This window comes from Oryctolagus cuniculus, chromosome 18 (assembly GCF_051225735.1).
Source record: "Oryctolagus cuniculus isolate XC-2025 breed Fujian yellow rabbit chromosome 18, ASM5122573v1, whole genome shotgun sequence".
Classification (NCBI taxonomy): Eukaryota; Metazoa; Chordata; class Mammalia; order Lagomorpha; family Leporidae; genus Oryctolagus; species Oryctolagus cuniculus.
In genome coordinates this window covers 66,162,573-66,177,654 of record NC_142884.1, presented here as the reverse complement: position 1 = coordinate 66,177,654, position 15,082 = coordinate 66,162,573, and the positions used below count along the sequence as shown (strand labels likewise).

The window sequence follows — 15,082 nt, the reverse complement described above, 5'->3', positions numbered from 1 at the left end:
GGGAGAGGGAGTAGGAGATGAGATGGTTTGCAGGTGGGAAGGAGGTTATGGGGGAGCGACTGTTATAATCCAAAAGTTGTACTTTCAAAATTTAAATTCATTAAATAAAATTTTTCTATTAAAAATTTAAAAAAAAATTATCTTCAAAGGACCATCAGTTGGAATCACAACTGACTTTCCAATTGAAACAATGGAAACTAAAATACAATGGGGATCATTTCTTCAATATGATGAATGTGAAAATAACATGCATCAAGAATTCTGCAGTTTTTTGAAATTTTTTTTGGCCTGCAGATACCCATGTTTTGTCTTAATTTTTAAAGGATATTTTGTCCCACATGCTTTTATTGTCTGTTCTTTTTATTCTTTCCCTGCCTTTTTTTTTTGTCTTTTCGCTCTTTTTTCCTTCTGTTTCTTGCTGAGCTTCAATATGAGTATTTTCTATTGGCATGCTTCCATGTTCACTAATCCTGTCTTCTGATGTATTTATTGTGCTGTTAATCTCATAGAACTAGCTCTTCAACAATGTATTTTTCAGTATAACATTGTTATAATCTGACTAAGATAAAACAAAATAGGCCAACCTGTACACCAACTGTTCTGCTGAAAAATCAATGTAAAAATCCTAATTAAATAATTGTCAATCATAATATATCACCACTTTAAGAGAATGGTACTTCATAACCAAGTAGAGTTTATTTCAGAAATGCAATGATGGCTTACTAATAGGAAATCTATGAATGTAGCAATAAATGTAAGGAGAAAACTGAGATGACATTGATGCTGTAAAGAGTGTGACAAAATTAAAAACACATTTTTAAAAAGTCATAAAATAGAAACTGAGGGTTTGGTCCCCAAGATGGTACTTAAAACCCTGAATACTACAGGGCCTTTTGGGTTTTTTCCTCTCCTGGAAGCCCCCCTCCATGCTGCTCTGGCTGGAGGTCTTTGACTCTAATAAATCTTTGTAAACCTCATTAAAAAAAGAAACTGATGGTATTAAAATATAAAGTCTTAGTAATTAAAACAGTGTAATACCAGGGCATAAAGCGACAGACCAATAGAATACTGATCAGAACAGATCAATGCAAGGGTACTTCAAAAAGCTCATGGAAAATGGAATTAAAAGATAAATTTTTGGTGCAAAAAAATAAAATCCATGCATAGCTTTTTCATAATATGTTCATGAACTTTCTGAAAAGCCCTTGTACAAACAGCAATTTAATATATTATAAAGGCAGCACCTGCATCATTGGTGTGAAGATGAACTTTGTGAAAAATAAAGTGAGTGTTCAGACATCTTTGTAGCTTCATGGAAAAATATATCTCCTGTCCTACATCAAACCAAATGTCAAGTGAATCAAATATTCAAATATTCAGTTTGAAACCATGAAAGTAGAAAAATATACAGGAGAACTTCTTCATAACTTAACAGAGAGGAAAATTTTATAGCTATGACTCTAAATCCAGATTCCTCCAAAGAAGACATTTTAAACATAAAATTTAATTTTAAATAAAAATTAAAAAGGAAATTCTGCATGCCAAAGAACTCCATAAGCAAAAGAACAAGAGAAAAAATATTGGAGAAAATATTTACGATTCCTATCCAAGAAAAAGGGGTTAAATACACAAATATATAAATAAATAACTCTGAGAACTCAAAAAGACAATCCAATAGAATAATTCTGCAGGGAAAAAGAGAAATCTAAAGGGGCCCTATCTGTATGAAACCATGCTCAACTTCACTCATAACAAAAGAAATGCAGACAAAGACACAAGTCACTCCCCCTTACGTCAGAAAAGTTTCAGAACATAACTTGTTGTCAAGAATGTGGGGGAAAAGGCAGTCGCACACATTTGCTGTGGGAACAGAAAATGGCACCACTCTTCCCAACCTCATGGGACAAATCTGGTTGCACAGATCAAAACATCTATCAAAATGACAAAGCTACTCATCATTCTCTAGCCTCACTTCTAGGAATTTATCCTATACGTGAGCCAGAGCATGCATTTAATGTAAATTTAATAAATTATTCTTACTTACAATAGAGTGGGAAAAGTCAAAGTATCCACCAAGAGAAGGCTGGCTAACAACCTGTACTTTATCTAAATGTGGAATACCGTGAAGGTGTGAAAAAAAAAATTCCCAGTGAGTGACAAGGAAAGATCTCCCAGATGCACATAAGTGGAGAAAGCAAGATGTAGAACAATTTATATATAATGTCATTTTTGTGTAAGGATGAAAAAATAAGAATATGCATTCATATTTGCATCTATTTGTATAAAATCACAAGAAACTAACAAAATGGGAATGGCATAGGGTAAATGGGACAGGATGGAAGCAAGACCTTTCAATATCTACTTTCAAAACATTGGTTTAATTTCTGAGCATAGCAATGCACAACCCATGCAGAAGCTTTAATGTAAAAAAGGAGTTGTAGGGATTCCCATAAACTTGTAATACTGCTAGATAGTTCTAGTAATTAAAAAAAAAAACCAAGATATCATTTCATAAGTCTCAGATTAGCAAACAAAAATCAGCTCGACAATATCATTTGGGCAATATATTGGTGAGGTTATGGAAAAAGAAAAACTTTCATGTACAGCTGGTGGAAGTATAAATTGGTACACCCAATTGACATCCAGTGAAGTTCAGGACAAGATTGCTCTAAGACTCAGCAAGCGCACTTGTAGGTATTTTCCCAATGGGAAAATCTCACAGCGTGCCACAAAGAAGACAATTCACAAAAATGTTTAATGTAGAAGTGTTGGTAATAGCAAAAAAAAAAAAAAAAAAAAAAAAAAAAAAAAAAAAACAAACAAACAAAAACAAACAAACCGGGAATCGCCTCAGTACTCAGTAGGAGAGTGGATAAGTGGTAGTCACTTCACTTACTGGAATGTGGTACATTCATCAAAATGAATTAGAGCAATGTGCACCTACATATTTAAGTCTTCAAAACATAATGATGAATGAAAAAAAGAAAGTTGGAAAAATGGTACGTAAAAGATGATACCATTTATGTGAAATCTAAAACTCTTGAGATTATAATATAAATATATTGTTATGGACAAGTAAATTTGTAAGAACAGTATTTTTAAAATGCATCCAACTCAGCTCCTCTAAGGAATAAGATATGGGAATTAGATTAGGAAAGGATAACTAAATGGCATCAAATCTAACTTTACTTATCCAAAAATTAAAACCTCTGAAAGAAATATGTATGGCACACAACTTGAGGTATGTTAAACATAACAGATGCTGTGCTTTTATGATTATTTTAAATATTTCATTGACTAAAAATAATTAAAGGAAAAAAAGACCCTAAAACAATCGCCCAAATCTAGAGGTCAGAGAGACTATGTCATCAATTGGAGTTGCAAAAGTGTTCCTTCAAGAAGTGTAGCTACTTCTACTTTTTTTTTTTTTTTGGAGAGCCATTTAATATCACCACTATCTTCCAAAAACCATCATATCCACAAAGCAGAGGAAGCAATAACTCTTCTCTTATCCCCAAGGCTGCTGAAGTACTTGGAATTCACACCCACTTGTGGAAAGACAATCTTGAAAAGGGTTTCTCAGAGGAGCGACAGAAGTGCCACTCCAACCACGGATGCCCAGGATGCAGTGCCTCCATACCAGCATTTCAGTGCCCTAGAAGCTCCTGTTCTCACTTTGTCTCCTTTTCGGTTTCTGAAGCTGAATGCTGCAATCGTGGTAGATGAGGTTAGCTACAGTCATTTATTACGTCCTGGTAAAGATACATTTTGTGGAAGGTCTCATTACCTTTTGCCAGTTTTGCTGCTATCAATCAAGTAATAGCAACTGTGAACAAACTAATTTTACAAAAAAAAATGTGAAGCTAGCTGTATACATACTACATTCCAAACTGTGGTTTCAGTACTTTCAGACAACAGAGGGCATGAGGTAAAATACAGCATGAAGTCACAGATTCTCCAGGGAACTTCTGATGGAAACAATGTTTTCATTCCTGGGTCATAGCAGAGTCAAATTCACTACAGTAGTGGGGCCAACGTTCTGGTATAGGAGGCAAAGCTGCTGCCCGCCAGGCCCGCTTCCCATATGGCACTGGTTCAAGTCCTGGCTGCTCCACTTCCAATCCAGCTCCCTGCCAATACACTTGGGAAAGCAGCAGAAGATGGCCCAAGTCCTTGGGCTCCTGCACCCATGTGGGAGACCCAGAGGAAGCTCCTGGCTCTTGGCTTTGGCCTGGTCCAACCCTGGCTATTGTGACCATTTGGGGAGTGAATGAGCAGGTGGAAGATCTCTCTCAGTCTCTCCTTCTCGTTCTGTAATTATGTCTTTCAAATAAGTAAATAATTTTTTTTTAAAATTCGCCATAGTAGTGAATGGCTAAACCAAACTTCCTTGCAAGAGCTCATTCTTTGTTCAGGACACTGAAGTTATTCAACTTGACTGAGTTCACACAGTGTTACCAGTGGCAACACCAGAACAGGTACCACTGACTGCGCACAGAAAGCAGCGCAGGACCTGCAGGAAGTGCGTCTGGGAGACCTGGGTTCAAGCACCGGCTCTACTTAGGTGTGAAGTCATTTAACAGCTCTGGGCATAGTTTATTCATCTCTAAAAGGAAAGGAGTTAAACAAATCCTCTAATGTTCCTTTAAACACTAACACCTAGGACCGAGAGTTCTCTCTTGACAGGTGGTTTATGGAAACCTCAGCCCATCTCCTTAAACAGTCCTGGACAACCAGGATTATTCTACACTCCCCTTATTCTGAGCTATACACTGGGAAGGAAAAGAAAAAAACGTCATGTCAGGGAAAGTTTCCACTGCCTCTAAAGCCATGTTAAAATATTTGCTTCTTTTGCAATAATTATGGTTTTTTAGATTTCATATAATAATAATCACACAATTGAGAAACAGTTGATGAGGGTGACTTTGCATAGATACATTTAGATAGATATTTAGCAGTTTCAACTGCAAAGTACCATAACTCGCTCAATTACTTACTATATTATATTTTGATATTCCCTATTGGTCTTTATGAGAAAAAAAAAAACTTTATGGTTTCAGAAGTTTACTAAGAGTAAAATACATAAATGACCATAAAACTGCCTGTGAAGTACTAATACTGTGATTGCTTATCTATTTAGTAGCAATACATCAGCACTCCTTTGGGGAAAAAATGCCTACTTGCCAACTTCTGACTCCTGAATTGAAATATCTCCTCCTCAGTGTGGAGAGATTACTTTAAAAAATGCTGAATAAGTATATCCATTTCCTGTTTATGCCAGTGGTTAATGTCACCTCTAAGGTGACAGCAACCTTAGCAGGCACTAAAAAAAATGGCTGTACTCATTCCTGTTCCTAGTACACATTCAAGTGACAAAAGGTTCAATAAGAATGTCTTTTTTTTAAAAAAAAAAAATCTGATTTGAATACTAATATCTTCTTGAAACTTTGGATTTCTAGTTGCAAAGTGCAAGACTTGAGCAGTTGACCATTTGTCTCTTATGAGTCAAATAGTGTTTTCACTTCTCAGGATACTGAAATGATAGAACTGGGGTATTATTCTGTTTTTTGTTTTGTTGCCATCAGTGTAGCCTCAAATAGTCATATCCTTAATATCTTCCAGGGGGATGAACATGTAAAAGGTATCACATTACTTCAGCTCTTTCTTTGTTTTAGACTGTAAGTAAAAGGTAAATAAATTATTTCTGGGGTAAAATCAATTGCCTAAATAAATCTGATTTTACTATTCACCAGCACCCACAGGGAGAAGGATAAGCTGGGGACACAAGGGAAGAATTCTGGTTCAGGAACACATTAAAGGGTAAATTATTAGATATTGGTGAAGTTTTGTACTCAACCACCATAACTGCTGGAGCACTGTACCTGACTATGGTTGTTAAGAAGGCAAAGAAATCTCCTAGCTGCATTCAATCAACAATATATCTGGGGAGGGGGAGCAGAAACAGAAGGCACAGACACAACTGCTAGGAATGTGATTGAGGGCCCCACTGGGTCCCTTTACCCGCCCATCAATGCCTGGATCCTGCCTGAGGAACAGTGGCGTCCATAGACCTGAGCGCTATGCTGCACCAGCAGAATGATTAATTTATTGAGGGGATTCCAAGATGGCCAAATAGGGAAAAGACGTGCTGATTTTGACCAGGGGAAGATAACAGAAGAAAAGTGGAGGAAGTATACTACCAGGGGAAGAGTTGGAGAGAAGTTCGCAGTGGAAATTCTACAGGAAGAAGAGAGACGTGTGGACAGTACAAACACACAGCAGAGGGTGGAGATACCTCCTGTGACTCCAGCAGCTGGGGAGTGGAGCAGATGCCAGCTGCTGAGAGTGAGGTGAGAGCAGACTAAGGCAACCCATGTGCTATTGGCGATATTGCCTGAGGGAGAACCTTGTGGTCCACGCCAGTTTGAGTCTGGCCGGAGAAGGGAACAGGGTTCTCATCAATCCAGTAAAAGAAAAGCTCATCTATTCCCCCTCTCCCCCAACAAATACCAATAGGGGAAAAGTGCCATCTTAATGCCAGTTAGTTAATGCTGAGAGATAGAGATACTGCAGAGAAATCAAACTGAAATACTATAAATGATGAATTCAATATGTCAGATAGGAAATACAGTGGAAAGCCTCAACAACAGACTTGGTGAGGCAGAATAAAGAATATCTCAGCTAGAGGACAAATCCTTGGAAATATCTCAGTCAAAAAAAAAGAAAAGAAAAGAAATTAGAAAAACCTAAAAATGGTGCTCAAGATTTATGGGATATTATCAAGCAACCAATCACATCTCTCTCAGGAATTCCTGAAGGTATAGAAAGACAGAATGGATTAAAAAGTCTATTAAGCAAAATAACAGCAGAAAACTTGCCTAATTTGGAGAAAGGGACTTTCAAGTACACGAAGCACACTGAACTAATAGATGTGATCAGAAACACATTACAGTCAAACTTTCAGCAGTAAAACAAAGATTCTAAACTGTGCACAGGAGAAATGCCAGATTACCTTCAGATGATCCCCAATTAGGCTAACAGCTGATTTCTCATCACAAACACTACAGGCCAGGAAAGAATGGAGGGACACAGCCCAAGCCCTAAAACAAAAAACTGTCAATCTTGGATACTCTACCCAGCAAAGTTCTCATGTATAAACAAAAGTGAAATAAAAACCTTCCAAAAAAACCAGAAATTGAATTTGTCTAGCCCTACAAGTGAAAATTAAGGATAATGGTGTGCTACACACAGAAACAGAGAACAGTCATCCTTATGAAAGATGGTAAAGGCAGAAAAACTCCTGCTAAAAGTACAACAGAAATACAAATCAAACAATAGAAATCCTATGGAAAATTATAGGACCAAGTCATTACTTAGCAATAATAACATTGAGTGTAAGTGGCCTAAATTCTCCAATTAAAAGATACAGACTGGGGGCTGGTGCTGCGGCTCACTAGGCTAATCCTCCGCCTTGCGGCGCCGGCACACCGGGTTCTAGTCCCGGTCGGGGCGCTGGATTCTGTCCCAGTTGCCCCTCTTCCAGGCCAGCTCTCTGCTGTGGCCCGGGAGTGCAGTGGAGGATGGCCCAAGTGCTTGGGCCCTGCACCTCATGGGAGACCAGGATAAGTACCTGGCTCCTGCCATCGGATCAGCGCGGTGCACCGGCTGCAGCGTGCCAGCCGCGGCGGCCATTAGAGGGTGAACCAACGGCAAAAGGAAGACCTTTCTCACCTGTCTCTCTCTCACTGTCCACTCTGCCTGTCAAAAAAAAAAAAAAAAAAGATACAGACTGGGGCTGGTGCTGTGGCATAGTGGGTAAAGCTGCCGCCTACAGTGCTGGTATCCCATGTGGGTGCCAGTTCAAGTCCTGGCTGCTCCATTTCCGATTTAGCTCTCTGCTGTGGCCTGGGAAAGCAGTAGAAGATTGCTCAAGTCCTTGGGCCCCTGCACCTGCTTGGGAGACCTGGAAGAAGCTCCTGGCTGTTGGCTTCAGATCGGTACAGCTCTGGCCATTGCAGCTGCTTGGGGAGTGAACCAGCGGACAGAAGACATCTCTCTCTCTCTCTCTGCCTCTCCTCCTCTCTCTCTATAACTTTGAAATAAATAAATAAATCTTAAAAAAAAAAAGACACAGACCCATCTATTTGCTTCTTACAAGAAACATACCTCACCAACAAAGACACACAAACTGAAAGTGAGAGGATGGAAAAAAATATTCCATGCTAATGAAAAGCAAAAGCTAGTGAGTAGCCATCCTAATATCAGACAAAATGGACTTTAACATACAAACTGTTAAAAGAGACCATGAAGTGCATTATGTCATGGTTAAGGGATCAATTCAACAGGCAGATGTAACTATTGTAAATGTATATTCACCCAATGCCAGGGTGCCTAGCTAAATAAAACAAATGTTAATGGACCTAAAGGGGGGGGCATAGATTCCACTTCAATAACAATGCCCCCCTCACCCCAGCACAGCGGGTTACAGCCCTGGCTTGAAGCGTCAGCATACCATATGGGCACCATTTATAGTCCCGGTTGCTCCTCTTCTGATCTAGCTCTCTGCTATGGCAGGGAAGAGCAGTATAATATGGCCCAAGTGATTGGGCCCCTGCACCCACATGGGAGACCCAGAAAGAAGCTCCTAGCTCCTGACTTTGGATCAGTTCAACTCTAGCCATCGCAGCCATTTGGGGAGTGAACCAGCGGATGGAAGACTTCTCTCTGTGTCTCTGCCTCTCTCTGTTAACTCTCAAATAAATAAAAATGAATCTCAAAAAAAATAACAATGAGGGACTTCAACATCTCACTTTCATCAATGGACAGATCAACTAGATAGAAAATCAATACAGAAACAACAGAGCTAAATACACAATTGAATAAATGGACCTAATTGATACCTATAGAACATTCATTCCATTGCTGCAGAATACACATTCTTTACATCAGTGTATGGAACTTTTTCTAGGATAGATCATATCTCAGCAAATTCATGTATATTTTCTGATCACAATGGACTGAAGCTAGAAACTAACAAATTAGGAAACTCTAGAAAATAAGTAAATACACGGAGACTGAACAACATGCTCTTGAATGAACAGTGGGTCATAGAAGAAATGAAAAGGGGAATCAAAAAATTTCTGGAAACAAATGAAGATGACAATACAGTACATCAAAACTTATGGAATACAACAAAAGGCAGTGTTAAAATGGACGCTTATAGCAATTAGTGCCTACATCAAGAAATTGGAAAGGCATCAAATAAAAGATCTATCACAAAGACAATGAAAATCAACAACAAACCAAACCCCAAATTAGTAGGAGGGAAAAAATTAAATTAGGAAATAAATTTAAAAATTGAAACAAAAAGATATAAAAGATCAGTGAAGCAAAGAGTTGGATTTACAAAATAAACAAAATTGATACATTACTGGCCCAACTAACCAAAGAAAGAAGAAAATCCAAGTCAATAAAATCAGAGATGAAAAAGCAGATGTAACAATGTGTACCACAGAAGTAAAAAGAATCTTCAATAATTACTACAAACAATAATATGTCGATAAATTGAAAAATCTAGAAGAAACAGATTCCGGAACACACACAATCTACTAAAACTGAGTCATGAAGACACAGAAAACTAAATAGACCAATAACCAACACGGAGATTGAATCAGTAATAAAGATGCTTCCAACAAACAAAGGCCCAGGATCATAGAGCTTCACTGCTGAATTCTACCAAACTTTTAAAAAAGAACTAATTTAAATTCTTCTTAAGATATTCAAAACAATTCAAAGGGAGGGAATCCTCCCAAATTCCTTCTATGAGGTCAGTATCACCTTCATTCTTAAACCAGAAAAAGATATAACAGAGAAAGGGAACTATAGACCAATATCCCTGATTAACATAGATGTAAAAATCCTCAACTACATACTAGCTAATTGAATCCAACAACACAAGAGAAAGATCATTCATCCAGACCAAGTGGGATTTCTCCCTGGTATGCAGGGATGGTTTAATATATGCAAATCAATAAATATGATATATCGCATTAACAAACTGAAGAATACAAACCAAATGCTTATCTCAATAGATGCAGAGAAAGCATTCGATAAAATACAACAGCCTTCCATGATAAAAACCTTAAGAAAATTGGGTATAGAAGGAATATTCCTCAACACAGTCAAGGCAATATATGATAACCCCACAGCCAGTGTCATATTGAAGGAGGAAAAGTTGGAAGCATTTCCACTAAGATCTAAAAACCAGACAAGCATGCCCACTTTCATCATTGCTATTCACTAGAGTTCTCAAAGTTTTAGCCAGAGCCATTAGACAGGAAGAAGAAATCAAAGCAATACAAATTGAGAAGGAGGAAGTCAAATTATCCCTGCTTGCTGATGACATGATTCTATATACAGGGGAACCAAGACTCCACTGAGACTACTAAAACTCAAAAGAGAATTTGGTAAAGTTTAAATAGCCTTTGTATATACAAAAAATGACTGAGAAAGAACTGGTAAGAGCAGTACCATTCATAATAGCTACTAAAAAAACTTAAATGCCTTGGAATAAATTTAACCAAGCATGTGAAAGATCTCTACAATGAAAATTACAAAATATTAAAGAAAGAAATAGAAAAAGATCCAAAAATGGAAAAATCTTCCATGGATTAGAAGAATATCACCAAAATGTCCATTCTTCCAAAAACAATTTACAGGTTCAATGCAATCCTGATAAAAATACCAAGGACATTCTTCTCAGATCTAGAAAAACTGAAGCTAAAATTCATGTGGAACACAAGAGACCCCAAATAGCTAAAGCAAATCAAAAACAAAGCCAGAGGCCTCATAATATGAGACTTCAAGACATATTATAGGGCAGTTATAACCAAAACAAAATCACTATCCATAAGAGAAATGCAAATAAAAGTCATAGTGAGGTATTGCCTCACCCAAGCTAGAATGGGTATCATCCAAAAATCAAAAAACAATAAATTCTGGTGAGTTTGTGGGGAAAAAGGCACCCTAATCCACTATTGGTAGAAATATAAACTAGCACAGTCATTATAGAAGACAATATGGAGACTTCTCAGAGATTTGAAAATAGATCTACCATATGACCCAGCCATCCCACTCCTGGGAATTTGCCCACATGAAATGAAATCAGCATATGAAAGAGTATTTGAACACCAATCTTTATTGCAGCTCAGTTCACAATAGCTAAGAAATGGAATCAATCCAGATGTCCATCAACTGATGACTAAAGAAAATGTACACTACAGAATACTATCCAGTCATAAAGAATGAAATCTTTCCTTTTGCAACAAAATGGATACAACTGAAAGCCATTATTCTTATTGAAATAAGCCATTCTCAAAAAGACAAATATCATGCTTTCTCTGAAATGTGGCAATTAATATAGAATACCAAAAAGTGTATATGGGATGCAACGGACATTTTGGGATATGAATGTCATTTTTAGCCCTTGTTTATACTCCTGTGGAACTGTGGTCTTCCTACTTTTTACTTTTGAATATTATGATTAGTGGTGAATTAAGCCTGTGCATATAGAGCAGGTTAAAATTATGTCTTTGCAAAAACTAATGAAGAGCAGGTCCCAGCAGCTCGGGCGGCGGGAGCAGCGGCAGCGGCCAGGCAGCCCAGCTCCGCGAAGGCTCTCGGCGCGCCGCGGCCCGCAGGCACCCGGCACGCGCCCTCTGCGCCGCCAGGATGCCCAAGAGGAAGGTCAGCTCTGCCGAGGGGGCGGCCAAGGAGGAGCCCAAGAGGAGGTCGGCGCGCTTGTCGGCGAAGCCGGCCCCCGCGAAGGTGGAAGCGAAGCCCAAGAAGGCCGCCGGGAAGGATAAGTCATCAGACAAGAAAGTGCAAGCAAAGGGGAAGAGAGGAGCAAAGGGAAAACAGGCCGAGGTGGCTAACCAAGAAGCTAAAGAAGACCTGCCTGCAGAAAACGGAGAAACGAAAAACGAGGAGAGTCCAGCCTCTGATGAAGCAGAAGAGAAAGAAGCCAAGTCCGATTAATACCATACACCATGTGTTAGCAGTGCTCCCTGTCTCCCTTCTTGTACAATCCAGAGGAATATTTTTATCAACTATTTTGTAAATGCAAGTTTTTTAGTAGCTCTAGAAACATTTTTAAGAAGGAGGGAAGCCCACCTCATCCCATTTTTTAAGTGTAAATGATTTTTTTTAAGAGGTGAAATCATTTGCTGGTTGTTTATTTTTTGGTACAACCAGAAAATAGTGGCATATTGAATTCTGGGAGGCTTTGACTGTCTTGGGTGTCAGCTTAACATTCCATAGGTGGGGGTGGTTTTTATATCCTACAGTACAGCGCATACTAAATGGCGATTTGGAGTCTCAATTGTGCATTTAATCTGTCTTGAATATTTTCAGTTACTTCTCCCGTGTTTTGTAGAATTGTTTTCTACAGAAAACCACTCCTTGTTCTGTCAGAACCATGTGCACTCTGTAACATCTTCGGTTGTGGTAGTCCAGTTTTCCTAATGATTTTGTTAATGTGCCGTGAAAGATTGAAAATTTGAGTGTCATGTATATGCTATTATATTGTGAATGGGTGGGATTTATGTAACAGCAGCATTTGAAGATACTTGTACTTGATAGCCTCTTAAGGAAGAGTTGCCTCCAAATTTGAAGCTGGAAAGTCACTGGAATAACTTTTAAAAAAAAGAATGACAATTCATGGCTTTTTAGATTTTTGGTACGTATGTTAAGAATTGTGTACAAATTAAAATGTGTGTGCTGATTCTCAACACCAATAAAATCTCAATTATGAAAAAAAAAACTAATGAAGAAAAGGAAGGTAGGTAGGGGGATTAGAGGGGAAGCAGGGGAATGAGGGAAGTGTGGTTGTCTTCTTGGAACTGTACCTATGGAATGCATAAAATCTGTTTTCTTTATATTAATAAAAAAGAAATATTATTGATAACTTCTCACTCAGGAGTATCAACAAAGATGGAGGCACATTCTTATTAGCAGTTTGTTTCTTGTAATGAAAAATCCCAGAGAGTTTACCTCTGCATGCAATCTTCAGAAAATGACTACCCATCCACCAAAGTTGACACCAGAACCTCAGGGTGTGGGAACCAATTTCTCCATGAATGATTAAATTTTAATACACATATTGAACATGGTTTAGCACAGGACTATAAGTACAGGCATACTCCAAATTCTTGAACACAAGTGAAATCCAGATCAAGGGCCACTTGTAGCATGTAGCTGGCATTTCAAATGAATTAAGGAATTAAAAATAGATATGCAGTAATAAAAGAGATTAGGAAGACATTGTGATGGTGGAAAGAGTGCTTGTAGGAGCCAAGAGAATAAGCGTGGGTTTTAATGGACTCTGGACTACTTATGTGACCTTAGGCCAGTCAGCTAATTTCTTTTTTTATTTTTTATAGAAACCTTTTATTTAATAAATATAAATTTCATAAGTACAACTTTTGGATTATAGAGGTTCTTCCCCCGAGACCTACCCTCCCACCCCCAAATCATCCCACCTCCTACTCCTTCTCTCATCCTATTCTTCATTAAGATTCATTTTTAATTATCTTTATATACAGAAGATCAACTTTATACTAAGTAAAGATTTCGATAGTTTGTATCCACACAGACACACAAAGTATAAAGTACTGTTTGAAGACTAGCTTTACCATTAATTCTTTTTTTTTTTTTTTTTTGACAGTCAGAGTGGACAGTGAGAGAGAGAGAGACAGAGAGAAAGGTCTTCCTTTGCCGTTGGTTCACCCTCCAATGGCAGCCGCGGCCGGCGCGCCACGCTGATCCGAAGGCAGGAGCCAGGTGCTTCTCCTGGTCTCCCATGGGGTGCAGGGCCCAGGCACTTGGGCCATCCTCCACTGCACTCCCAGGCCACAGCAGAGAGCTGGCCTGGAAGAGGGGCAACCGGGACAGAATCCGGCGCCCCGACCGGGACTAGAACCTGGTGTGCCGGCGCCGCTAGGTGGAGGATTAGCCTATTGAGCCGTGGCGCCGGCACCATTCTCATAGTATAACGCATTAAGGACAGAGGTCCTATGTGGGGAGCAAGTGCACAGTGACTCCTGTTGTTGATGTAACAATTGACGTCAGTAATCACCTGAGGCTCTTATCATGAGCTGCCAGGGCTATGGAAGCCTCTTGAGTCCACAAACTCTGATAGTTGCTAGACAGGGCCATAAGCAAAGTGGAAGTTCTCTCCTCCCTTCAGAGAAAGGTGTCTCCTTTGATGGCCCCTTCTTTCCACCGGGATCTCACTCACAGAGATATTTCATGTAGGTCATTTTTTGCCACAGTGTCTTCAGCCACCTAATTTCTTAGGGCTTCAGTTACTTGTCTGTAATATCTAAGCACTGGATCAGATTATCACTGATGTATTTTCACAGGTTTTGACTCTATTGATTATGAGCGCTCTAAGCCAGGTGATCTTCAAACCCAACAAAATAAACATTTTTGAAATTATACCCCAACATGTGTAGATGTGCTTACTTACAAATTATACCCACACACTAGAGTGTTCCATTCCTATGTCAAATGTATTAAAAATATGCCCAAAATATTAAAAAGGATGGGACAAAAATAAAGTAAGTATTATTTAAAATATTTCCCAACAATTATTATTTTAGCAAGAGTAAAATGATTCACTATGACTCATTCATTCATTTTCAAATTGCTGGTTTAACATCTTGTGATATGGTAATCCAAAACAATTCTAAGCCCACATTTCTTTTTTATTTTTTGATACATAGACATAAACAAAAATGATTTCTCACAAAGACATGGGAATCCAGATGAAAGAAATGTATCACAGATGGAGTTTATTAACACTCATATTTCTCTGACTTTATTAACTCTAATAACACAAAGATTTTGGTTGACATTCAGCTAGTGATTTCCCTATAATAGTAACAATTACTTAAGAGTCAAGCAGAAGATTGAAACCCAAATATCTCAGTAATTGCACTCAACATAAAAAGACAGAATAGTAAAATTAAAAGATAAATATCTCCAGATTGGATTATAGAACAACCAAGGGTGGCATTTGCAC

The 15,082-nt window shown here is 38.4% G+C and overlaps 2 protein-coding genes across 5 annotated transcripts in view; one reads left to right on the top strand and one right to left on the bottom strand.

Annotated features, from left to right (window-relative positions):
* HYDIN (HYDIN axonemal central pair apparatus protein) overlaps positions 1-15,082 on the bottom strand; it is a 409,263-nt gene that overhangs the window by 301,353 nt on the left and 92,828 nt on the right. The gene's annotated exons all lie outside the window — the stretch shown is intronic.
* On the top strand, positions 11,716-12,180 carry LOC100338481 (non-histone chromosomal protein HMG-14). Its single transcript, XM_017342352.4, has one exon. The coding sequence runs from the start codon at positions 11,731-11,733 to the stop codon at positions 12,034-12,036; it is 306 nt and encodes a 101-aa protein (XP_017197841.3). The 5' UTR covers positions 11,716-11,730; the 3' UTR covers positions 12,037-12,180.

Coding starts and splice junctions, on each gene's coding strand:
- LOC100338481 (XM_017342352.4), top strand. CDS start 11,731: ATGCCCAAGAGGAAGGTCAGCTCTGCCGAGGGGGCGGCCAAGGAGGAG.